This window comes from Galeopterus variegatus, unplaced genomic scaffold (assembly GCF_000696425.1).
Source record: "Galeopterus variegatus unplaced genomic scaffold, G_variegatus-3.0.2 Scaffold344, whole genome shotgun sequence".
Taxonomy (NCBI): domain Eukaryota; kingdom Metazoa; phylum Chordata; class Mammalia; order Dermoptera; family Cynocephalidae; genus Galeopterus; species Galeopterus variegatus.
Window position 1 is genome coordinate 408358 of NW_007726455.1, and position 25429 is coordinate 433786.

Here is a 25429-nt window from a genome sequence, read left to right on the forward strand (position 1 = left end):
TCAGATCCCACATAGAGACCAGTCCGCTCACTGGTTGAGCACAGTGCGGGCGTGACACCGAGGGTTGCGATCCCGTTACCGGTCACGAAAAAAGACAAAAAGGAAAAAAAAAAAATTCAAGTTCATGTGGGAGAAAATGACTATGAGACCCCACTGTGCTGACCCAAAGTAAGATAACCGTGTGGCACTTCGAGGCCGGGACTTGTGTCGCTGCTACTGGCAGTGTGTTACAGTAGAGAATGAGACCACCCTTAGTGGAGGCTGGGCCTCAATACATCCCAGCCCCCTGTGGTGCGAAGCCCACTGGTGGAAGCAGGACCTTTGGCAGTACTGCCTCAGGGATGGTGAAATCCCCTTTTCATGACGATAGATGAGTCTCATCCACCAAGGAGATCGCGCCCCACCTGAACTGTCCGAGCCCTAAGGCAGCGCCCCACAGAGTGTCCAATGGCACAGCTGAAGGTGCTCAAACTAGCATCTGCACTTGCTGCAAGGTGGAAGCTGACAACTAAGAAGGCTGTCAATAGGTGTACATTATTATGTCTCCAGAAGTGCTTAGTACTTGTCTTTTTATTTCTAATTCTTTCTGCTTTAAGTATTTTTTAATGATCACTGCTTAGAACTCAAGCTTCTGGGGTGAAACTTATATCACACAGGCTGGAGAAGGCTGTGGAGAAATGGAGTCCTCCCAGGTCTCAGGGTAGGTGAATGGTACCTGGAGGGCACCTGAATGGTGTCCCCCACCCCTCGCCTGTTCTGCCTGGTCAGAGCCAGCACCTGGGTGCAGAGGGCTCCCTTAGGGAGGGCTGGGCCGGAGGAAGCTGAAGTTTCAGACAAAGCCACCTCTTCTGTGGCCTCTTCTCCATTACAGGCTACTTGCGAGGAGTGAGAACCAAGAAGGGCAGGTGAGTCTCACCTGAGCTGACTGAAGTCCAGCTCAGCCAGTCCTTGCTGTATGCAAGACCCCTGCCCACAGCAGGAGAAGCAGGTGTCACTCAAAGCCATTCTCAGTCCACATCCGCAATGCTGGGAAAGAAAAACCAAGTTCAATTTACCAAAATATCTGTATTATCTATAAACATTGAACTCTAAGGAGTCACTGACACTGGAAGCAGCGCTACCGGACTGTGAGCTGGCATGCAGAAGGCAGATGGCTCCATCCCACCAAGCCCACAGCGGGACATTTGTACTGAGTGGCATGTGGGCAGAGTCACTTGTAAGGCCTCAAAAACCTGGACACTTTGGAACGTAGCAATCGGATGAAAGATCTTGGAAACATCTCTCGGGACTCCTGGGCTGTGTACTTGAAATAGTTCTGGGGGTGGGCCAGGACATCAAAGAGAGCCTTGATCAGTTTCTTATCCTAAAAAGAACAGAATTTTTGTTACTGGGCCAAAATATTTAAATATTCTGACATTTTGCCAAAGGAACTATAATGACCCAGTATTAGGCAGTAGGATGATTAGCTGAAAAACACTTTGTGAAAATTGTTTCCTCTGATTTTTATCTTCTTTCCAGTTTTTATTTTTCCTAATTATCTATAATAAGTATGTATTACTTTTATAAATGAAAATTTAATATATAAAGAATTGTTTTCTTTTTCTTAACTAGATGAGATACAACACTGGGATTTGGGGAATATTTGTAAGGTTAGTGAGATGGCAAGTGTTTGTTGCTAATTACATACAGGTATCTAAACTTTGGTGAACTTTAGCTTTTAAGTATGAAAAACAAGGAGCCTGGGATCCTCAATGATTTGGAACTAATATGAAAACACTATTTACTACTGGCTTCGATTTATGAGGAAGTTTCCCTCTGCCCCTTCACAAACTTCCAAATTAAAAAATGCAACTTCACTTGACAACACTAAAAAAAGCACCCTGATTTTTTTTTTTTTAATTAAGTCTGGTGAAGGTACAAAACTGACCTCGCTCAGGGCTGGCTCAGTGTCTGAAAGGTGGCAACAGGGAGCAAGGGATCTTCAGTAGTGCTTGGGGAGCCCTGTGGATAACTGCCATGCACCTGAGGCATGTACTCACCTTAAGTATTTCCTGATGGTTCTCAGATGCATAGAGCCTGCCATCTCGAACTATGTCTTCAATGAGTTCCTGGTAGTCCTCTGTTGGAATAAAGAACATATCTTTCATTCTTATGGCTTAGTTATTTCCAAACTCACTTTTCCTTTCATTTTTTGTGAGGTTCTGAGACATGCCCCTCCTGTGGCTGCTATCAGAACACTTACCACTCCATAGACTCCCACCAGCACCTCCACTCACACACCAGCATCTGCACCTATCTTTCCTGTTCCCTCTTCCCTCAGATGAGCCCTCTGTGCATCCAGCCAAGACCCATCCCTCTCTTGATCTCATTTCTCCCACTAGCTTCCTTACCACTTCTCTGCACCTCTTTGCAGCAAAACTCCTCGAAAGAATTGTCGACACCCACTGTATCTGATTCTTCTCCTCTCTCTCTCTCCTATACCCAGTCCAATCAGTGGTGGCCCCCACCACTCCTCCAAACTACTCGTTGGGGTCAGCAATGACCTTCATATTGCTAAATCCCAATGGTCAACTCTTGGTCCTCATCCTCCTTGATGTATCAGTAGTCTTGATCTGGCTGGTCACCCCTCCTTTCTGATCCAGTTCTTCACTCAGCTTCCGGGACACCATGCCCTTTGGTTTTCCTCCTACTACACTGATTGCTCCCACTGAGGTTTGCTTTTCCTCCTGTCCCTGACCTTTTACTATAGGAGGGTCCCAAGGCGTAGTCCTTGGTCCTCTTCCCTTCTCTGTCTATACTCACCCCCTAGGGAGCTCATCCTCTCCACCACCACCCCCCCTTTCTCTCTGACCTAGTGTTATGTAAATCAATCAAGCTTCTTACCTACCAAGCAAGATTCTTCTCTCCTTTATTTGAATGGGACTGGAGGAGGGAGAATTTGGCTGACTGGGGAGGAAGAAAACTATGCTTGCTTTCTCTTTAATAATTTTTGTCCCTGACACACACATTAAATGCAGTGCAAATGGTAATCCCTCTCCAAATGGAAATCCTCCCCGCTTTAAAGTCTATGCTATTTCCTGTAGATATAATTCAAAGCACAATCTTTTCCAAATTCTAGACTCAAATAAAAAGACTCTTTGTGTGCATATCATGTGCAACAAAGGCGAGCAAATTATAAGAACATCATTGAAGTCATGTGGGAGGAGCTCTTGACAAGTTTCTCTCAGTCAAGAGATGGTAAATGGAAATTAATAGTATAACATGCATAATTACTAATTTGGTATGTGCACAGTATTGGTACTCTATTAATGTGGTATCTTTCTGCTTATTCTTTTAATTTAATGAATCTAAAACAAGACTAAGAGTACAAGTTTTTCTAAAACTTGAATCCCTCCCTGAAATGTCTCCACCTCAGAGAACTGGCTCATTTTGGTGATGGGAGCTGACCATTAGGAATGTCAATTGCTGTGCTGTTTTCTGGTGTTAGAGAAAACTTCCACTACACCAAATGCTTCCAGACTGTTGTCTTTTAAAAAACATTTCATCTGCTTTTAAGAACTACTGTGTCTTCTCACTTTCTCCAAGTCATTATAAAAGCAGCGAAGCATTGTAGGTAAGAACCCAGGCTCTGGAGTCCCAAAGACCTGGGTCAATCCTGGGTCATGCTGTGACCTTGGGCCAGTCACTTAAATCTATAAGCCTGAGTGGCTTCATCTGAAATCGGGAAAGAATCATGTCTTCTTCATGGGGTGATTAGGAGGAATGTACCATGTGAAAGGCACTTTAGCACGTACCTGCTTCTCAGTAATGCTCAGGGCCTCATAGCAACAGCTTCACCTGCACCTTCTAAATGTGATTTCTATTTCTTCTGGGCTTGGAAGGCAGATATTAAACTTGTTTGAAATACATGTTTTTAAAAAACAGAATGTAAGTGAAGACCTAAGGGCCTTCTGTATGGCCAAAGTAGCAGTTTTCAACTATTTTCTGCTGTAATGCATGCAAGACACTCTTGTGGGTCTGACCATGATTACATGTAATTTCCATGGTTCAAGCTCCAACTTTTTTTTTAAACCAAAAAAAGAAAAAAAAGGCACTTTTATGTGTTACAAAGAAAGATCTGAGAACGGCCATACTAAAATGTGTGAGCATTGGTGACATTTATTCTGGAGTCTCCATGTCTTTTTTGCTTCCTTCCTGATTCTGGATAGGAGAGGTTGCTAGTTAGCCTTCCAGGCAGATGAGGCTCTCTGTCTCTCACAATGGAGCCACATAGGAGGCATTTGTATCCATCCACCCCAGGAGTCAGATTCTAAGAGCCCTTGTCTTGGGTGTTTGACATTATTTCAGGAAACTATAGGATAGGGATAATGATCCTAGCTCTTGTCACATGTTAGAAATAAACTATGTGATGTGTTTTTAGGAATGCCATAGAATATTGTTTTTCCAGACATCTAATTTTGGTACTTGTCTGCCTAAAAACCTTCAATGGCTCCCTATAAAATTGTCTACCCTCCTGAGCTTGGCACTCTAGGCTCTTCACAGCCTAACCCCACCTCTCTCTTCTCGTCTCCTTTCTCACTGCTAAGCCCTATACACCCTGCCCACTGGCCAAACCAGACTATTCATCAGTTCCCACACATGCCAGCTACTCCATCCTTTGGCTTATGCTAAAGCTTCCATCCTGTGGCCTATATCATTCCCTCTCCCTGAATGCTCTTCCTTCTCATTTATGCCTACAAAAGTTACATGTTCTTTTAAGACCCAAATCTCTTGATTCCTTCTAAATCTCTTTATTCCTTCTAAAAGCCCATGCACAATTAACTGCTGCTCCTTCTTCTATGCTCACACAGTGCTTTGTACATGCCCTGTTATAGCATCTATGGCAACATTTTTGTGTTTCTGTCACTAACCAGGTTGTCTCCAGCACCTAGACCAATGCCTGGCATAGTAGATACTCATTAAATATTTGTTGAATGGATGAATAAGTTCATGAATGAACAGATGATTTTTATCCCACTAGACTGTAAGGTTCTCCAGGACAAGGTCCAGTTCATTTTATGCTCTTAGTAAATGTTTGTTGGCCAAGTCTTAAAGGTAGGTAGGACCCCAGGGATCAGATGGGCCACTCCTTCATCGTACATGAAGAAAATGAACCAGAGAAGTCATCTGGCTTACACAAAATTACACAGCAAATCAGTGGCAGAGCCAGGACTACAACTTGGGTCTTTCTTCATCCCTCAGGATTCCATATACAAAAGCCATAGGCATAAGAATTTAACATTTATTGAGCAATTACTATGTGCCAGGCACTTGTACCAAGTCCTTTAGGAATTCTCACTAAGTCTAATGAGTATCCTCATTTACACATGAGGAAAATGACGCTTAGAGATGGCAAGTAACACACACAAAGTCACAGAAGAGGTATAGCCAGGCTGTCTGACTCCAACGCCCATGTTCTTACCCACCAAGCTGTGCTCACTTTTAATGTATTTTCTAAAACGTCTTCTCATCCCTGTAGTCAGTGTCCCCAAATGCCTGTTTAAAATCTGACACTTATGAGTCAGCGATGTCCTTTCCCTTCATCCTGCCTGCCTTTCTGAGCATGTGTGCCTGTCGGCAATCCACCAGCACACAAAGTCACAGAAGAGGTATAGCCAGGCTGTCTGACTCCAACGCCCATGTTCTTACCCACCAAGCTGTGCTCACTTTTAATGTATTTTCTACAACGTCTTCTCATCCCTGTAGTCAGTGTCCCCAAATGCCTGTTTAAAATCTGACACTTATGAGTCAGCAATGTCCTTTCCCTTCATCCTGCCTGCCTTTCTGAGCATGTGTGCCTGTCGGCAATCCACCAGCTGGCTTGGAAGCTGGTTCTGTTCAAAGCAGAGAAGCTCCTTCCATGTGCTGTAGCCTGAGCTGCACAGCACTTACCATCGTAGGTCACGTATGGGACCTGGAACCCTCTGGCACTGTTCCCTTCATTGGACTTAAACTGAATCCACAGCTTCTTTGACCTGGAGGTGAAGGCGATGGGGCGCTCATAGGTCTGGCAGGTTTCATATGTTGTCACAGAATTGGACGAAGCTGCCAAGGGAAGTTGGAGGGGGTGGGATTCAAGACTCATGACTGAGCAGGCAGACAATGAAACTCAAACCATAAAACAAGTTATGCACAAGAGCTTTCATGCCCAACTGAGCCACTATAACAGTCAAAAGTCCTGGAAACAGAGTAGCTTCAGCTAGTGATTATGGGGTCCCAAGGAAGGGTAAGCCTGAAAGGCCCATGGCTAGGCACACAGCAGCAGCTCAGATTGCAGCATTTGCTGTAGGAGCAGGGGATAGGGCCCTCAAATTCCAGAGCTGACCTGCTGTTATCTCATCACCACCATTTACTTCATGCTTCCTAAGGCCAGGCAGTGTGCTAAGCATTTTATGGGCTTTATTTCATTTAATCCTCTGAAAACCGCAGAAAGCTGGTGCAATTGTTACCTCTTTTATAGACAGGTTAAGTACTTGCCCAGGGTCATACAGCCAGTATGTAGTAAATTCGGTATTCAAACCTACACTTGACTGCAGACATTTTAACCACTAATAAGAACAGCATTTATATAGTGGCTCCCTGTGTCACTATTATTCTAAGTGCTTTACAAATATGAACTCAGTCCTCACAATAACCCTATGAGATACAACTGTTATTATCCTCATTTTAACACATGAGGAGACTGAAGGGCAGAAAGAGTCAGAATGTATGCCCAAGATCACAGAACTGCTAGGAGGTGGAGCTGGGATTGAGAGCCAGGCAGTCTGGCTGCAGAGCCCACTCACTATACACTGCCTCTAAGCTGTGTTGATGGCAGTGTCCCTTCCTGGACACTGGGGCCATGAGTCAGGATAGGAGGACGAGTCCCCTCCTGGCTGGACCATGCCCTTGGCCTTGCTCAGTCCCCAAGCCATGAGTTGCTCTCCAGGGTGAGGCAATGTCTGGGGCCAGCACTGCCTGAGCCTCACTGGTTCTCTGTGTCCTTGTGGAAGAGGGTCCAGCACACCCCGGTGAACACAGAGGGGGAGACTGACTTGCAGGGTCACTACCTCTGGGGATCAGCAAGAGCCTTCCATGTGTGGTTTTAGTCTAAATTTTGTTTCTTGGCAAACCCTGTGAACTCATGTCTCATCTCTGTTCTAATATGAAGGTGACGTTCTAGGCCTGCTCCTCACATTTAAAGCCTGGGGAGAAGATCATCAGGCTTCCCAGCTGGCCTTAGAGGGGAGGGAAGCAGAGAGTGAGACGCACAGGTTTTCCGCATCACCAGGTAGTCTCCACAGTCATCCTCTATGGGCAGGAAGATCTCGGGGACCACAATCAAGATGCGGCGCTTGGGGGGCGGGTTGATGGTCCATGTACACTCGGTGTTGGCAGGGTAATTGCCTGGATAGTTTGGGGATTCAATGTATCCAGTGAAATCTCCCAGCTCTCCTCCACATCTTCTGTCTGCAAAAGGAAATGCCACAAGTTATGATGTCTTTCTGTCACAGCCACCTCTAGCTTGGTCACAAACCACAGCACTCCTATAGCTATCAAAAATTGGGGCATGAAGCTGCAGGAAGCACCCTGGGCTCTCCCGAGCTGGGGCAGTGGAGGGCCAAGGGTCTCGACATCGCTTGCCCCCCCATGCTCAACCAGCCCAGTGACAACCAGCAAGCCTTAGCAAGAAGGGCCCCAGGTTCCTGAGCTAGGGCTGTGGGTGATGAGGGCTATTGCCACACCCCCTGACATCTGCACCTAGCCCAGCAATAACCAAGCCACTACTGGAAGCCCACCCCTGTCGTTGGTGCCACAGGCCTCAATCCCACCCCTCCTCCTTCCTTCTTCTTCCATTCCATTTCCTTTCCCTTTCTCGCTCCCCCTCCCTCCCACCTATACTCGGATCCAGGGATCTCTTCCCAATGGGCCTTTCACCTTCCTGAATTTGTGCTTCCCCCCAGCTGCTCTCTCAGACATAAAGCTCTTTCTCCTGCTCTCCCTCAACCCTCTCCATCAAAACCTTCTCGTGTCCTCTAGGAGCCTTTCCTCCTACAGAGTCAATTGCTCTTTCCTCTGCAATCCCACAGCCTAGGCTCCCTGTGAGCTTTCATTTTGCTTGGCATCAGAGTGCCTGGTATAAAACAGGTCCTCCAACAATGCATGCTGCACAAGGCTGAATTGAAATTGTGCCCCAGGGAGGAAACTAAGGCAAGTACAGCTGTGAGTGTGCCTGGGGGAGTCACCAGGATCAAAGAAGGTGACTACCTGAAGGGTCAAGCCTGATCTCCCTCAGCCCTGATCTGCATAGCTGTGAGCTAGGCTGGCAACATCTTTGTGGTTCTGAATGAGCCTGGGACCCTTGCCCCTGCACCCTGAAGTTGGACCCAGACTCTTGTCCTCTTAATCAGGACTGTGAAAAGCCTTAGAGGAAGACCTACTTTTACACTGAGTTATGTTTGTGGAGCCATCAAAGTCAGTCGTAGTATTTCCTGGGCAGGAAACACAATCATTTTTTCCAAATTCAGGCTGGTATGTTCCCGCTGGGCAACGAATACATCGGTGAGTGGTGGTGTTGTAGAAATGTCCAGGTGAACACTGAACTATAGAGCCAGGGGAGGGTGAGGAGGAAAAAAAAAGACTAATTTTTATCAAATGCAACACAAAAGGTTTCAAAATTCGTGAAATAAAATTTTATGCCCAAATCAAGTAGCGCTTTTCTACCAATCTAGGGCTAATCGACAGTTAATTCCCTAAATAGCCAGTTTAGGTGGTATTCAAACGACACTGAGAAAAATGCAAAGGAACAAGATATGTGTGTATCTTCAAAGAGTTTATGGTTCGTGCAGAATCGGGCATCACTGATCACAACTCAAGTCTTCATGCAGAGCACGTTCATGAGTGTTGAAGGGGTGCAGAACTGAGGCTGGGCTTAAAGCTGGACTCCCTGGGAAGAGGCTATGGGAGTGGGGTTCTGGAGAAGGACCTGTATGTAGGTCAGAGCACTGGGATGAAGGAGGACTGGAGGGAAGGAGCCAAGGAAGCTTGTGTGCAAAACCTGCTCATCAATCCCTGATCATCAGGGGGAGACCTTGTCCAAAGGGTTCCTGCAGGGGTGGATGGAACCGGAGACCTAAACCTCCAGCCCTGGGGCACCACATAGGGCATCTCTGGGCTGGGCTGGAGTGGAGCCTCACTCCCATGGCACTCAAAAGGGAAATTCAGTTCTAGAAAAAGACAAGCTGCCAAGTGCTCACCTCTGGTTTCACAGTCCTGGAAGGAAGTAGCTCCCAGATGTTTGGTGGGAAGACCTCCTCCACAAGTAAAACAGGAAGTACGGCCAGTGTCAGGCTGAAATGTGCCCAGGGCACAGAGCTGGCAAGGTGCAAAGCCATCCGTGGAATATTCACCAGGTTGGCACAGACCTGGGGGAACCAATGGCCCTAGGTGAGCAAGACCTTCAGGAAGACTATTTCCTACCATCCTGCGGATGAGACCAGACCTTGTTTAAGCCTGTTACCCTGTGCTGACCTCAGCTCCCACCTCAGTAAGAGAATCATACAGTCAACTCTGCCCTACTGCTGGCCCTGAGTAGGTGGCTTCTGAATGCCTGTTGTTCACACACAGGGCTACATAACACAGTGCAAAGATGGAAACCAAGGAGTCAAGTGTCAACTGCTTCCAAAGTATGGGAAAGACCTGGTTATGTCTCAGCTTAGACCTATGCACTGCCTGGGCATCCACTGCAATGCAGGAGCCCCCAGAGAGAGTTCTCTGCTCTGGAATCAATTTGGCAATTAGACACAGAAGTATACCCTCATCCAGCTGATTACATCCTAGTGATATAAAGAGTGACCCCAAGAGTGTCCCCTGTTTTACCAGTTATATTTACTAAGTTACAGCTTATATCTGTTACATCTGGGACAAGAAGCACAGCCATAAACAAAAGAATCTCTAAAAGCACACGTTCCTTAAGAATTAGCTTGTCATTGGCAAATGCTATAAAAATCTGTTGCCTCTTGTATTCCTAATATCTCTCCTCTGTTGATTTGAATAGTCGTCTTTTATAGTGGCATTTGAAAAACACACCCAAGGGAGCCTGTCAGACCTGGGTTCTAACTCTGAAGCCTCCACTTCTGGACTGTGTGGCCTTGAACTAGTCACTTTAGCCTCACAAAGTTGTTGTAATGATACAACAACCTTATGAATGACTCATGTAATATATTAGCATAATGCCTGGTGTATTCAATAAATATTAGCTATTATTATTATTACTAATATTCTTATTGCTATAAACATATCTTGATATGGTCACATACAAGGGTGAACAGATGCCAAAAAGTCAAAAGTCCCACCCCCCTCAACCTTGCAGTTAGTTCTGGAGTTTTATAACAGGCCAAAGATGTGGTAGGAGTTACATGCTCAATCTGAGGATCTACTTGTTAAGCAGAAACAGCCCTGCGGTTGAGTTTGGAGTCATTTAGGTGGGAACTAAAGCTGGGTCTGGGTGTCACTCCGAGGTGGACCATAAGGGCAGCACAGGGGGCCCTGTGCATTCCCACATGCCATCGGGTACAAATTGCCATTCAGATCACATTCAGATTCAAGCCCACAGAGTGTCAATACAGCCAGCCCTTCTCCCACTTAATAAAAGGAAGACATTTAATAATACAATAAACAGGAAAGAAGCCCACAGAACCTTACTTCAAAATTAGGCCCCCAAATTAACATTTTCTAAGAGATGATTAAAAACTTCACAGAGGTCCATGTTTTAACAAAACAATGAATATATTTGAAAGGTATGAATTTGAGACCAAAGCTGGGAAAAAAAATCAGACCTACTTTCTCTATTTTAACACTGTTGAATAGTCCCTATAGAGAGGGAGATCACTCAGGTCTCAGGAGTATATATAACCACGTGTCTCTTAATGACAGGGATATGTTTTGAGAAATGCATTAGGCAATTTCATTGCATGCAAATATTACAGAGTGTACTGTTACACAAACCTTGGTACACAAGGTTTGTTACACACACCTTGACAGTGTAGCCTACTACACATCCAGGCTACATGGTATGGCCATTATAATCTCATGGGACCACTGTCATATATGCAGTCTGGTGAAATGTCATTACATGGAGCATGACTATATTTACAGTTAATAAAGCATGCAATTCAACATTTGCACTTTTCTGCCAATGTACAGTACCCCGTCTTCATTACTTGCTCAAGTGAGCATCTGCCCAGCATGTGTCAGGCACTGACCTAGTCACTAGAGAACTAAAGATGAACCCAACATGGTCGCTACTTGCAGGAAGCCCAAAGTGCAGTTGCATCATCTGGAGTCCTTCAGATGCCATTTGTAATTTCTTTGTAAACAATGACACTGGAGACTGGAGGAGTAAGAAGGAACAGAGAGCATTCTTACCTCCACATTCAGACACATTCCAAGCTTCTGGGATCTTCAGGGCCCCAGGATTTTCTGGCCTTGGACATGGTTCACAAGTGATTTGTCCTTCCTCATTTTGGAAGGTTCCGTTTGGACATAAAATGCAGCGTTCTTGCATTCCATCATAATATGTCCCAGCCCTGCAACTGACTAGCCAAAGGGGGAAATGATCTGGTCAGTGCAGGGACAGAGGTCGAGGAAGGATGATGTGAGTTCTAGAGATGAAAGTCAACAGATGGTTTTGACCACACACTCCCCCATGCAACCCCCTGAGAACAGAGTGTGCACCGCCTCTGGGTTCCCTGTGCACACCTCTCTACCATGATTCCTATCTCACCTGTCAGAGGCGTTGACAGGTCTGTCTCTCTCTATACAAGGAGCACCATGGGGGCAGAGATCACAGGGGTCCTAATTATTTTGTAGCACAAACACTTGATGGTTAAAAAGATATTAAAAAAAAATCTTGAATATCTCTATTCACAGGGCTCTCAGAAGGATTATGAAGGTGATAATCATTCATTGAACATAGGTCTAGTGCTGGAAGAACAGAGAGGAGGGTGCTATTAATTCTGGCTGGTGGGACCCTTGAAGGCTTCCTAGAGGAGGTCACATTTGAGTCAGGCCTTGCAGGATGAATAGGGTCTCCCCAGATGGGAAAGGGGACGGGTCATAAAGATTCATGCATGACATATGAGAGGAGAGGGAAGACAGGAAGGTTGGGGATAGAATGAAACATTTCTTGAATGCCAGGCATTTGGATTTTTCTCTACAGGTAAAGGGGTCATTGAAAGGAGAGGAATAAGACCAGAAACTGCATTTTGAAAAGCTCATTCTCTGGTGGCTAGGGTGAGTGGTAATCTCAAGGGTCTTACAAAATAGCACACTTCAGATTTGTAATAAAATTAATATGTTACCAAGAGTGAATCCTGGCAAATGTCTCCTGAAAGAATAAACAATAAGGAAATCCATAAACTGTGCTTCTGATCATATTTCTGTTGTTATTAGTGAAATGTGGATTTACACCTTATTTTAGAGTATGAATATGAAGTAAATGTATCAAATTTGAGTCCCTGGTATATATCAAACATCATCATAGCCATCAGAATGGTCTTTCTAACGGCTAACATTTGTTGAGCACTTACAATATACTAGACACCATACCCAAAAGCTTTACATCAGTAACTCATTTATTCCTCAACACAACCTAAAGGATCTAAATGCTATTATTAGCTCCATTTTACAGAAACAGAGACTTAGGGAGGTTAAATAATTTGGCCAAGATCCCACAGTTAATTTGTGAAATACACCTACAGTGAGATCAAGAGTTTTGAGTTTAAGGGGCAAAAAGGTTATTTAACAAAAGTTCAGACTGAAGCACAATTCAAGACTTTGCTAAAGATTCTCTATGGGGCTAGGAGAGTTTGACTGGAACAAACACATTCCCTATTATATTTAAAGTGCCAAGAAAAAAACAATCACATGACAAAGCTAGCTACTATATCTCTCTAACGTCTTAAGCAGGGAAATCTGTTTTCATCCTATCCTACAAATGCAATTTGCACATATACTGTTAGGGTTAAACATGGCAAAGTTCTCTGTCGTCAGTAATAAAAATGTCTTTTCATTGTTCACTCCATAATCTAAAAGAAAAGGAGGCTTTTATATCATAATAAGCCAAAATATGCCACGTTTCAAATATTATTTCTACAATTAAATGCAAGCAATTAATAAAGTCTACTCTCATATCCAAATGTTAATGCTTTTTTATATTATTTGAATTTTCTTTTACAATATTCACACATCACTTTTAAACAACTTAGTGATATTTTTTAAAAATTAGAAAATTAAAAGTGAACCAAATTCTTGCTTTCTTGGCAAACTTTACAATGAGTATGATGCATAAATCTGTGGCTGACAGAGTATAATTCCAGACTTATTCTCTAAATGCAGCCCTACTGGATAGTGGTTTCTAGAATCACTGGTTCCAGCCCATCTCCCTTAAAAAGCTGGGCTGAATTATGTAATAGGAAGTCATGACATTTTACCCTGAGTCCCACTTGACTATCTCAGTGTCTACAGCAGGTCAGTAAATAAGAGAATAATTCCTTCATGGCTCTAACAAGCCAATCTGTCATGAACACTGGCAGAAAGTAAATAAAACCAAGGCTGTACAAAGCCCCTCTAGCCCAAGCCATTTTCATTTTGGGAAGAGCTGTTTTCATAATACTCGGTCACCTAAATGGAAAGTGCCCATATGGTGACAATGATTCCAACAACCCCATTAATCATAACTTTAGAGTCGCATCAGCCTGGTTTGTTCCATCACAGATCCTCTGGCAGAAAACTGATCCCTTGTCTTGTGGACAAGACCAGACCTGGCTCTCACTGAACCGAGTAACCGGATGGGCCCCTGCTGCTCTGGGTGTCCACCCCTCCTTAGAACTATTTAAACTCCCAAAGCCTTTTCAAGGTTACGTTTTGAGAGGCCTCACAATATCCCACATCTGTTGCGATTTCTTAGCTGATCAAAGGGCTGAGAAATGCCCCTCGGGCTGCCCTGTGGAAAAGAGGGCACCAGTTCTTTTTCCTCACAGTGAAAGGCCTGCTTCACATAAACAAACTCATATTGTCAGTCACAATTTCTATTCTCCTTCCAGAGAAAAAGACCTACAGAAATAAGTCATGCCAAGCACCTTCCAAATAGATTTGTTTCTTTCACAAGTAAAAATGAGCTAACCACTAAAAAGCAATGCTGAAAAGTCATGAAGGGGTGCCTGAAAACAGCTCTTTGCAAACGTGCTGAAGATCTGGCCCTCAGAGACCTCAATCACACGTTCCAGCTGCTTCTCTCTTCTCCCAGAGCAGCCAGCCTTGTTTTGCTGCCCCAGACAAAGGAGTCAATTGCCCCCAGAACACTTCACTATCACAGCAAAGCTTTTGTGTGTCTTCAGTGACCATTAAAATCCCATTCTCAAATCCCATACAGCTGTTTTCTCCGGCTCTTAAAAAAAAACAGAAGAAAGCTTTTCTGATGCAAAAGGGAGAGACCAGCGGGATGAGGATTAATGGCGACAAAGAGGCCTAAAGACTCACCCTCTTTTCAGCACTGTGGCCTTTGAGTATTTCAGGCTATGGACAAACACTATGGTCTCTCTGTGGCTATGATGGTGAACCTAATAAAAGGGGTCACTCTCTACCATTTGACTGTTTTCTTAAGAATCACGCCCTGACTTTTGAAGGAGAGCCACAAGCATCCACGCGGGTTCCCAGGGTGTTGGGGCTGCTGCTTTGTCCCAGCTCAGAGGCGATGGCACCACAGGCAGTGCTGTGGCCTCAGGATCCTGGTTTGAACCCCCTTTAAGTGTGAGTGCCTCTGGAAAACAAGGGACAGCTCCTCCTCAGTCTGAGAGATTGATTTTTCACTGTCTACCAGGTTTTTGGAGTTTGCTCAGATTTGCTGTTTGAAAACATTCTTACAGTTGCGGCAGAGAAATGAGCCCAGCTTGACACCTTCCTTGCTGGGCTACCAAACGCATGCTATGTTCTCCTCATGCCTAGTTAACTGGAGCTAAAATTTCACTTCCTTTAGAGCGCCTCTTTTGCCCTCAATTTAAATATTTCCGCAAAGATTTACCCTTTGCCCTCTTTTCTCTTAATGTTATTGACTGTCCTTGGAGTTTCATCTGTTGTTTCTGTGAAGATTCATTTACTCATTCATTTAATAAGTACTTATTGAGCACTGATTATGTGCTGAGTGCTGTTCCAGGAGCTGGAGATACAGCAGAAAAGCCCACAGTCATGGCGCTGCCCTAATGGGGTTCCCATTCTAGTGGAGAATATGGACAACAAAGAAGGAAACAAATAAATATATAATAGAATGCCAAGTAGAGGTATGAAGAAAAGCAAAACAGGGTAAGGGGAGAGAGTTGTGGGGGTGAAGTTTCTGGGCATGCTATTTTAGAACTGTGGCCAAGAAAGGCTTCTCCAAACAGAGACCAGAATGAAATGAGGAAAACAGCCTTGCAAAGGGACTGCCTAACAGCAAGAAGGCCAGTGTAGTAGGAACACAGCGAAAGGGGCAGGGTGATAGGAGATGAGTTTTAAAAAGAAAGCCAGGGCCAGGTGTTTGAAGGACACAGCAAGGGCATTAGACCTAACTCACAGTGTGTTGGAGGTTTTCAATGGGGGAGTGACATGATCTGATTTATGTTTTTGAAAGACCTTTTGGCTGTTGTATGGAGAACAGAGTGAGAGCAGGTGAGGGTAAGGAGAGCAATTCAGAGCCAATCACCATAGACTGGGCAAGGGACAATGGTGGTTTGGAACAGTGTAATAATAATGCAGGAGAAGACTAGTTGGATTCAGAATATAATTGAAGGTAGAGCTGACAGCATTTGCTAACAGACTGGATGAGGAGCATGACAGAAAGAGAGAGGTCAAGACGACTCTGCAGGTTTTGACTTGAGCAACTGGGTAAACAGAGGTGCCATTTAATGAGATGAGGGAGAAGTAGGTTTGATCTGGGAGGGAGGGAGAAAGGAGGATAAAAGCTTTGTTTGGAAGTGTTGAGCTTGAGTTTTTTTCTTGTTGGCCATCCAAGTGTTGATACTGAGAAGGCACTGATGGTCTCTGAGGCAGAATACCACACTTCAGGGGTTTACAAGATGTTCCACTGGGCATGGGCAAAATATTTTCATATCTGTGTGTACCAATTTTTTACCTAAAAAATAAGAAACAAACAAAACTCCACTGGTTTAGTACATGGTGCAAGACCAGCCCCTCAGTCAGTCCACATCTCTGTGAGTCACAGGACACACGTGAGGAGGCAGGTTCTCCAAGAAAAGAGAAGCGCTGGCATTCCACAACCCGGGGGTGCGGAGGTACTGACCAATTTGCTTCTTTCAGCATATTGACAGGAATTACAGTTGAACAGTGCCTGGCTAAATAGATGTCCTGATTATATTACCCAGTTTCAACTAAACTAACCATCACAAAACAGTAAGCAGCTTTGAACAATTCCTGTCAAGAACGCCTAGACTGAAAGTTGGACCCATGGTGCGAGCAAGCAGTGCTCCAGGAAAGTGCCGGGCGGACACGTCTTCTCCTAGGACTAGCTCTTTGTCAAACCACATCATGAGATAGAAACAGTAACGATTTAATCCGATCTGACAAGAGTTCACCCAAAGCACTAGCAATGAACAGAAAAGACTATTTGAAAAATGTACTTACAACCACTGCTATTAACAAAGACTATAAAAGATAGTAGGGTAAGATGCTAACCAGTTATTTTTAAATTTTGTTTATTTAATCTTTATCTTGCTCTTTTATCTTTTATTATGTACACAATATATATTAGCCAATAGTACAAGAATATAATTTATAAATAAGTAAACATTCATAAATTCAAATACATATTACTTTGAGAGAGAGTGTGTATGTGTGTGTGCACATGTGTGATCTAAAATGCTCAACACATGCCGGCCCTGTGGCTCACTCGGGAGAGAGCGGTGCTGCTAAAATGCTCAACACATGCCGGCCCTGTGGCTCACTCGGGAGAGTGCGGTGCTGATAAAATGCTCAACACCCCTGGGGTAGAGAAGTCCGCAACTCAAAATAGAGGTAGAGTGGAGAGGGAATTTGGGAGTTACCAGCATAGGGCGGTATTTAAAGCTATGGCACTAGATGAGGTCACCTAGAAGAGTGTGAAGATGAATGGGGCCAAACCCTGGGTGTTTAGAGATCAGAAAGTAGGGTAGCGGTGCTGATAAAATGCTCAACACCCCTGGGGTAGAGAAGTCCGCAACTCAAAATAGAGGTAGAGCGGAGAGGGAATTTGGGAGTTACCAGCATAGGGCGGTATTTAAAGCTATGGCACTAGATGAGGTCATCTAGAAGAGTGTGAAGATGAATGGGGCCAAACCCTGGGTGTTTAGAGATCAGAAAGTAGGGTAGGAACCAGCATTGAAAACGAAAGGGAGCAGCCAGCAAAGTAGGAGCAGAGCCAGAATTGAGTGGTGCCTGTGACCCATGAGAAGAGAGTGTTTCCAGGGGAGGGAGTGACAAGTAGTGTCGGAGAGGATGCCTGCAATGAGGAGTGGGAGTGGGTGAATGGATAGGCAACATGGAGGTGGTTAGAAATCTTGGAAAAAGCAGTTTTAGTGGAAAGGTTGGGAATACAAACCAGATTGAGGAGAAAATGGGAGGTAAGGAAGCAAAGACAGAACAACTTTTTCAAAGAGTTTTGTTCTACAGAAGGACAAAGAAATAAGGCAGTAACTGGAGAGGAGCATGAAGTCGGTGGAGGGTTTGTTTGGTTTTTAAGGTAGGAGATAGTTTTGTGTGCTGTTGGAAATGATCCAATAGAGGAGAATTCTAAGAGGAGGGGTGTGGGGTTGGTGAGGACAACAGCAGCAGCAACATTCTTAAGCAGTTGAGAGGGAATGAGCTCTAGTGCCTGGGTGAAAGAGCTGGACTTAGACAGGAGCACAGGCTGCTTATGCATTTTAAAAGTCAGAGCCTGTGTGGACAGACACAGGATAGGAGGGTTGGTCTGGACGTGGAGAGATGAAATCATTTACCTAGACTCCCAGACACCCGTGGACCCATGGACACCTCTGTCTGGAAATCTTGCAACTCAAATTCAGCTTGCCCGGGGGAAACGCTTCTTTTTTCTCCTCTGCCTCTGGCTTTACTCTTTTCAATGGCATCTCTGCTCTCCCAGTCACCAGGGCTCCCACCAGTTATGCCTGCCTCTCTCCTCCCCATTCCATCACTGAGCCACAGCATCCTCCAGTTGAGTCCCTTTTGTCCATCCCCCATTCTTCATCCTCATGACACTAATGTCCCTTAGATCCTTTCCATCTCTTATTTGGATTATTGAGTACTCTTCCAAATTCCCTTGCTTTCTGTTGCTCCCGGCCTCCACTCTTTACCTCCCAACATCAGTTTTGCCTTTCTAAAATGTTTCTCTGATTGCTTCACTTCCTAGCTCAAAAAACTCTCGGGGATCACTCCCTGCACGTCTCTCTGTTTCTGAAATTTTCTCTTTTTCATTGTCTATCTCCCTCTGTTAAGAACAGGCCCCTTGCTCATTATGTTCTCACTGGACAGAGTGGCACCTCAATTAATACTGGTTGAATTAATTTTTCTTAATTGCTGCAGAGGAAAGCTACTTCTGTTAAAAACTGAATGAAACTTTCTTAGTGTCTTAAGAACCCAGGCACTAAAATACTTTGCAGTCTGCCAGTTGCCTGAATTGTATCTTTTAAAAATCTCAGAAGGTCTTAGAATAACCAAATGCAAAAATAGTTATATTATCAAGTATATTTCTTAAATAATTTATCCTTTAGCTGATATTATGAAAGTATAATAGCTAAAAATCCATGTCATAGTTAATTTTTCTTTAGATATGAAGGACTTTATGAAGTACTATGGAGCTTAGGGAATTCGTTCCTTGGAGAATATAACTATTTTTTTTTTTCTTTTGCCATCTTGCTAAAATTGATCACAGATGGTACAAAGGTCACTTGCAGAGCAGGCTGTCCCTAAAGTCCCCAAATGCCAAATTAATGAGACTTTACTATGTAAAAATGACAATAAAAAAGAAAGTCTTCAATTAGTCAGAAATGATTATTTTCTTTGGTGTAACTTGGGACTTTAAAATGTATTTTTTTTAAATGATATTGGAAAGACAAACAATTTGATGGAAAAATAGGCAAAGAATAGGGATGCTCTCAGAAGAAGAAATCCAAATGACCATAGACATAAGACAGCATGCTCAGACTCAACTAATATTCAAAGAAAAACAAGTTAAAATGACTTTACTTTTTGCTTATCAGATTTGCAAAAATTTAAAGGATCAATGATAAATAACTCATATGAGCAAGGATGGGAGGGTGTAATAAACACTCAGACACAATGGTGGAGGGAGTATACATTGGTATGGTCTTTTTAGAGGGTAATTTGGCAGTATCAAAGTTTTAAATATGCATGTTCTCTGACCAAGCAGTTGTACTTCTACAATTCTATCCTTCAGAAATATTGACCATGTGCACAAAGGATATTTGCTGCAGTGCTGTTTGTAATAGAAAAATTGGGAACAACTTCAATGTCCACAAATAGGGGCAGGGCTAATAAATACCAGTGTCTTAAAACAAATGCAGACTAGGAAGCTTTAAAAGAAATGAGGTAGCTACTCTATTAGAATGGAAACATTGTCTGTAATGTCTACAATTAAAAATAATACATAGCACTATTCAAATTGTATTTATATATTTTTAAAAATATGTTTACTCACACATAAACCTATGGTCTATTTTCAGTACTGTAGCCAAAGTTATCCTTTTAAAACATAAGTCAAAACCCTGTTAATCCGCTGCTCAAAACCCTACACTGGCTGCCCTTCCCGCTCACTGATTTCGGGTTCCCTGCGTGAGCTGGCCCACTGCTGCTGCTCTGACTTCAGGGCTCTCCCCCGTCCCTCAGCTCTCATCATACTGGGCTTCCTTCCAGTTCCTCCAGGTTTTTGTACTTGCTGTTCCCTTTGCCTGGAACTCTCTTCCCCAGAATCCCCATAGCTTGCTTCCTCCTGTCCTTTATGCCTGTCCATTGCAAAATGACACTTTGCAATGAGGCCTTCGCTGGCCGCAATCTACAGCCTTGTCCTGGCACTTTCTGTTCCTCTTCCCTGTTGGCCTGCTCTCCCTACCCTTACCACCATCTGCTCCATGACATATTTCCTTATTTATTGGTTGGCTGTCCATCTTCTTCCTCTCAAAATATAAATTCCATGAAGGCTGAGATTTTTGCTTGTTTGTTTCATTGCTGAATTCCCCAGCACCTCTAGAATGGTACCTGGCACACAGTAGGAGCTCAGTAAATATTTATTCAATGGATAAATACAATTTTATTTTTATATAAAAATATAAATTTTTAAAATATTTTATGTTTGAGTGAAAACTGATGTGGAAAAATACAGAGTAAACTATAATAGTGATTACTGCTGGGGAGTGGGATTGGGGAGCTGTGGGGAGAACTTTCACCTTTACTGTATACATTTCTGTACTATTTGAAACATGCACTGCTTTTGTAATTAAAAACTAAGAAAAATAAGTTCTAGTGGTCTACAGTAGTGCTAGGTGTCTACAATTAACAACAACTTATTGCATGTTTTCAAATGGCTAGAAGAGAGCTCAAATGCTCTCATCACAAAGAAATGATACATTTTTACAATGAGGGATATGCTAATTACCCTGATTTGATCATCACACATTGTATACATATATTGAAATATAACTCTGTACCCCATAAATATGTTTATTATGTATCAATTTTTTAAAAATAACCAAAACGTAAATTAAAAATATTTTAAAAGATAAACATAATGGTTCCATCTCTCCTTCCAGGTCATTTAGACTACTTTTGGGGGGGTCCTTTCTGCAGATACTGAAAGAAATTTTCAAAAAGAACTATCCTAGGCTTGTCTCCACTGTATGTACCATCCAAAGTTCAGAAAACACCAGTAAGCCTAGTGTTTATGAAGTTGTTACACCATCAAATAGACCAGGACTATAAGACACACACACATGCACTCTTCCCCATGCCATATGCTGCTGGGTAAAAAAACCTTTCTAATTAACACACCTGAACCTTCTTTATACACACTTCCCTCCAGCAGAAAGAAGAAATGTCACTGGTAATTACTCGTGCTGTTTTCTCCACATGGCAAAATCTTCAACATTGCTGTCAGACAGGTGGACCTGATTTGGTTTCATGTGGGCTACAATATTCATCTAGTGTTAGAGGGAGCTCTTGAGACAAGACACACCACTTTCCTGAGAAACAAATCCAACCTAATTTAGCATGACAGGCATCTCAGGGATACATTCGCATACAACAACAGCTACATAAACCCTCCACTGAGTACCCTTCATAGGTTGTCACGGTCATGAGGCCTCTGTTAAGTAACTCCTGATTCTTATCCTTGGGCCTTTATTCCCCAGAAGCATACACATGACAGTATTAGTAATACTCTCACTGGGAGCTGGTCCACAGCTCTTGACACTAGTTTTTCCTGAATTCTTAACTGGCCACAAAGATTCCCTGGTGAGCCCACAAGTCTTCACCATAACAGGATAGCAAATAAGAGGAGGGGTGCAATTTAGCTCTGAGAGGCCAGAAGGAAGACCAGCCTGCCCATCCTGACAGCTTTTGCAACTCACTGTGGAAAGTAGGGCAGCAACAGCCAGCTCTCACCACTATTTTGGTATGGAAACTGAAACTCTTAGAATTTTAAATTAGAATAAACCATACAATCTTTTTTTTCTCTTTTAAAGAGAGTCAACTTGAATAAAAGTCAAGACTACCTGGGAATCAGCCCCTTGTGGACAGTTACACTTGATTTTACGCTTGATTTTCACTAAGTTTTGGCAAAGCAACAGGTTTGAACTGTAGGGCTACTGTGGACAATTCTTTAGAACAAGTCCCCTGGGTTCTGCTTTGCTTATTCAGAAACACTGATTTATTACTCCTTAGCTAAGCTTCATTCCTCGGGCCTCGTGATTCTACTGACACTTCAGAAAGGATATGGATTTACTCTGGAGGGATTTGGTTATTGAAATTCACCTTACTTGGGCCAGTGCACAGGCTTTGGAATCAGACCATCAATGTAATCTTGAACAAGAGAGCTTAGCCCTCTGAGCTTCGGTTTGTTTATCTGTTAAGTGGAGATAATAATACCTACCTGGTAATGTTACCATTAGGATTAAATGAGATAATGCAGACACTAGTGCTTAGTGTTGCTCTTGTGACAGATAAGAACTCAATAAATCACTACCATTATTACTATAAAATGAGACCCCAATTTTCCTCAGCTAAGACTTTTTTGGGTAGAGTCTCCCAAAATTGCCCAGAACAGTCTGTCATGGCAAACATATATCAAAACTGACCAACCTAGAACCACTTGCCCTGAAACCTCTTTCCAGCTTTATCACAGAGACAGAATTGATATTGCTGAAGTTCTGGATCTCAAATTTAATTCTGAAGCACGGACACACACAACATACCATGGAACAGGCACTACTAGGAGCCTTGGGCTAAAGGTCAGGGATCACACAAGGCAGTGGAGTGAACCCCTAGCTTTGCCTCTGCACAGAACTATAGATGGGAACTTGTTCACTGCCATAACTGGTCATGGACACACACAACATACCACGGAACAGGCACTACTAGGAGCCTTGGGCTAAAGGTCAGGGATCACACAAGGCAGTGGAGTGACCCCCTAGCTTTGCCTCTGCACAGAACTATAGATGGGAACTTGTTCACTGCCATAACTGGTCAAGCCAGAGGGAGATGATGACCGACTGTGATAATGGAGCATGGAGAAGGCTCATGGGTGCCTTGCACCTCCAGTGCTCCAAAGGCCACCATGCCTCCGACACTTAAAGAGCAATATTAAGCCAGAGGGAGATGATGACAGACTGTGATAATGGAGCATGGAGAAGGCTCATGGGTGCCTTGCACCTCCAGTGCTCCAAAGGCCACCATGCCTCCGACACTTAAAGAGCAATATTTCTTTTTCTAACCAACCCTGCCTCTTCTTTTCTGACCCTTAATCCAACAAACATTTATTTCAGTGCCTCCCACAGGCCAGCCACTGTGCCAGATGCTGAGGACAGAGATGTGAATGAGATTCAGTCTCCTAAATGAGCTCCCATTCTAGTAGGCACGACAGACACCAGGTGGTTACCAAATGAGAAAGGGTGTCTAGAGTGTTCTCCAGAGTGAGCCCAGAGAAGGAAGGATGGGCCAGACTCCCTTTTGGTTACTCGTAGTGTTTTAGAGCACACAGCAATTCCATTAGCAAGAATGTCCTAGGCTACTCACTGCATTGATTTTCTATGTAGCTCTGCCCCATTCCACAGGACTCTGCCCGGCGCTCTGATGTTCTAGGAGACTTTTTGGCCACTTCGAGGTCCACACCTGATAGCTGGAGGTGAAACTGCTCCCTGTGGGCAGCCTTCCTGAGCGTGCGGATGGCTTTCCGCAGCCGCTTCTCTGCTCGTTTTACGATGCAGCTCAGGTCACAAGAGTCTACAGAAACAAGAGGGGAGGATGTCAGGCTGCAGTGTGTGCAGATGTCCAGACCAACTGTGGGACCCTCCAACACCCGAGTTCCCTGTGGACCAAACGGGGAGAGACCTGGAGGTGGGCACCTTGCAAGCTGGGCAGCATTTGATTCAAATGGAAATTTGTTGACCAAAATGTAGCTTTGAGTTTTTATGAAACAGAGAAAATCATCAAGTTCCAAACCAATTCAGCTTAGTTTGGTGGTGAAAAAAAAAAAAAACAGGAGATACTTCAATGTTTGCACTATTTCCCCCCCAAGAATGATGAAAAGTGAAAGGCAAAGAAATAAGGAGCAAGCTGTGAGAAGCCTGGCACCGCAGACTTTTTTCAAACCAACCTGTCACCTCCTTTTGGTTAGTTTCAAGCTCAAACTCAACAGTGATAAACATTTCCTTAGGGGCGCTTGGTCGGCCAGGGGCTCCCGGGACTTGCTTGCCGGAGCTGCATGTAAGGTTTGCGTAGTGGAAGCTCTCTTTTACTGAGCTGTGCTTCTCTGTATGAAGAAACAAAATTATCGGAAGCCAAATCCTGGCAAAGCACTCAGTTGAACATTCGCTAGAGCTCAGTAAACATTTCATTAAAACAACTCTCAGGGGACTTGAATGATTAACTCCAGATGCCAAGACATTGCAAGCCCTCAGCTTGGAGCACGATGACATTTTAGTTTTGGACAGCCAGTATTGCCTCCTGTGTAACTTGACAATTTAGCTCTTGAAAATCCTTTTCATGGATAAATGCTGGCTGTTTCCGACTGACTGGCCATATATTCGTATGTGGAAGATGAGAACCAGGGATGCTTTCACATTCCTTACTGATGGTGCACTCGCGTTCTCACAGTTGGTTTCCTTAAAGCCGGACTGTGAAGTATTAATGACATGGTGAGGCTTCAAATAAGGAATAGGCACAAGAGTAGAAAGGAAATCAAGTCCTACTTTCAGGCACACTGACCTTGGAGCAATTCCAACCCGGCAGGAAAGCTGGAAAGTACATCAACAGTGATGTCTCATTTTTAAATAACCAGGAGCAAGAAAGCACCAACAATCAACAGAACTGAACATTATCACGAAGGCATCTTGGATGAGAGTGGAAGTGTTGTGTGAGACGGGGCTCTGCACATCCCATTCCTGACTTGGTCTGTCCCCGCCTCTCCATGGCTCCCAGTGAACCTGTTAGCTGATGAATGGTAACCCAAACCAAAGAGCAGTCTGCATTTCATCCACACAATGAATGTGACTCTACTTAACTCTTACTTTATTGAACCGAAATATTATCTGTATTGTTGTCTTCTTTAACATTACAAGGATGTTCAAAGCAACAGGTCATCAGGGGTCAAAGGAAGGAGGCAAATTAACTTCCTCTTGAAATTTTTCCCCTAAAGATCCATCTTACCTTTTCAAAAGGCTAACTTCAAATCTTAAACGAAATAGATGCTCATTTTAAACCTTCTTCCCTTTCATTTTCCCATATCTATTTTTTAAAACGGTTTATTTCAAAGTTTAGATTTATAGAAAAGTTGCTAAGATAGTACAGATTTCCCATATATCCTTCACTCAGTTTTCCCTAATGTTAACGTTTTATGCTATAATCTTGTTATAATGCTGAGATGGAAAAGGAGAGAGTAACATTTTGTATATTTAATACAATCCAAATTGTGTAAAGAAGAAAAAAAAGAAAACTCACCAAAACTCAACATAACATCTTATGTTAACAACATACATAAAGTATAAATGCTCACTGCAGAGAATTTGGAAAATTCACGAAAAAAATTAAAATCACCTATCATCCCCCCACCCAGATAGAACCACTATTAATGACATGGTGAGTTTTCATTTTTTTT

General features: G+C 43.5%; 1 protein-coding gene across 1 annotated transcript in view; it reads right to left on the bottom strand.

Moving 5' to 3' along the window:
- Positions 1-580: 580 nt before the first annotated feature.
- Positions 581-25429, bottom strand: part of SCUBE2 (signal peptide, CUB domain, EGF-like 2) — a 66795-nt gene continuing 41946 nt past the window's right edge. The window contains exons 15-23 of the mRNA XM_008567793.1: positions 23930-24085; positions 23350-23556; positions 11446-11616; positions 9276-9443; positions 8460-8621; positions 7291-7488; positions 5932-6084; positions 2040-2119; positions 581-1363 (exon numbers count right to left, since the gene is read on the bottom strand). Coding sequence (XP_008566015.1) covers positions 1211-1363; positions 2040-2119; positions 5932-6084; positions 7291-7488; positions 8460-8621; positions 9276-9443; positions 11446-11616; positions 23350-23556; positions 23930-24085 — 1448 coding nt within the window. The 3' untranslated portion in view covers positions 581-1210. The remainder of the gene's footprint in view (positions 1364-2039; positions 2120-5931; positions 6085-7290; positions 7489-8459; positions 8622-9275; positions 9444-11445; positions 11617-23349; positions 23557-23929; positions 24086-25429) is intronic.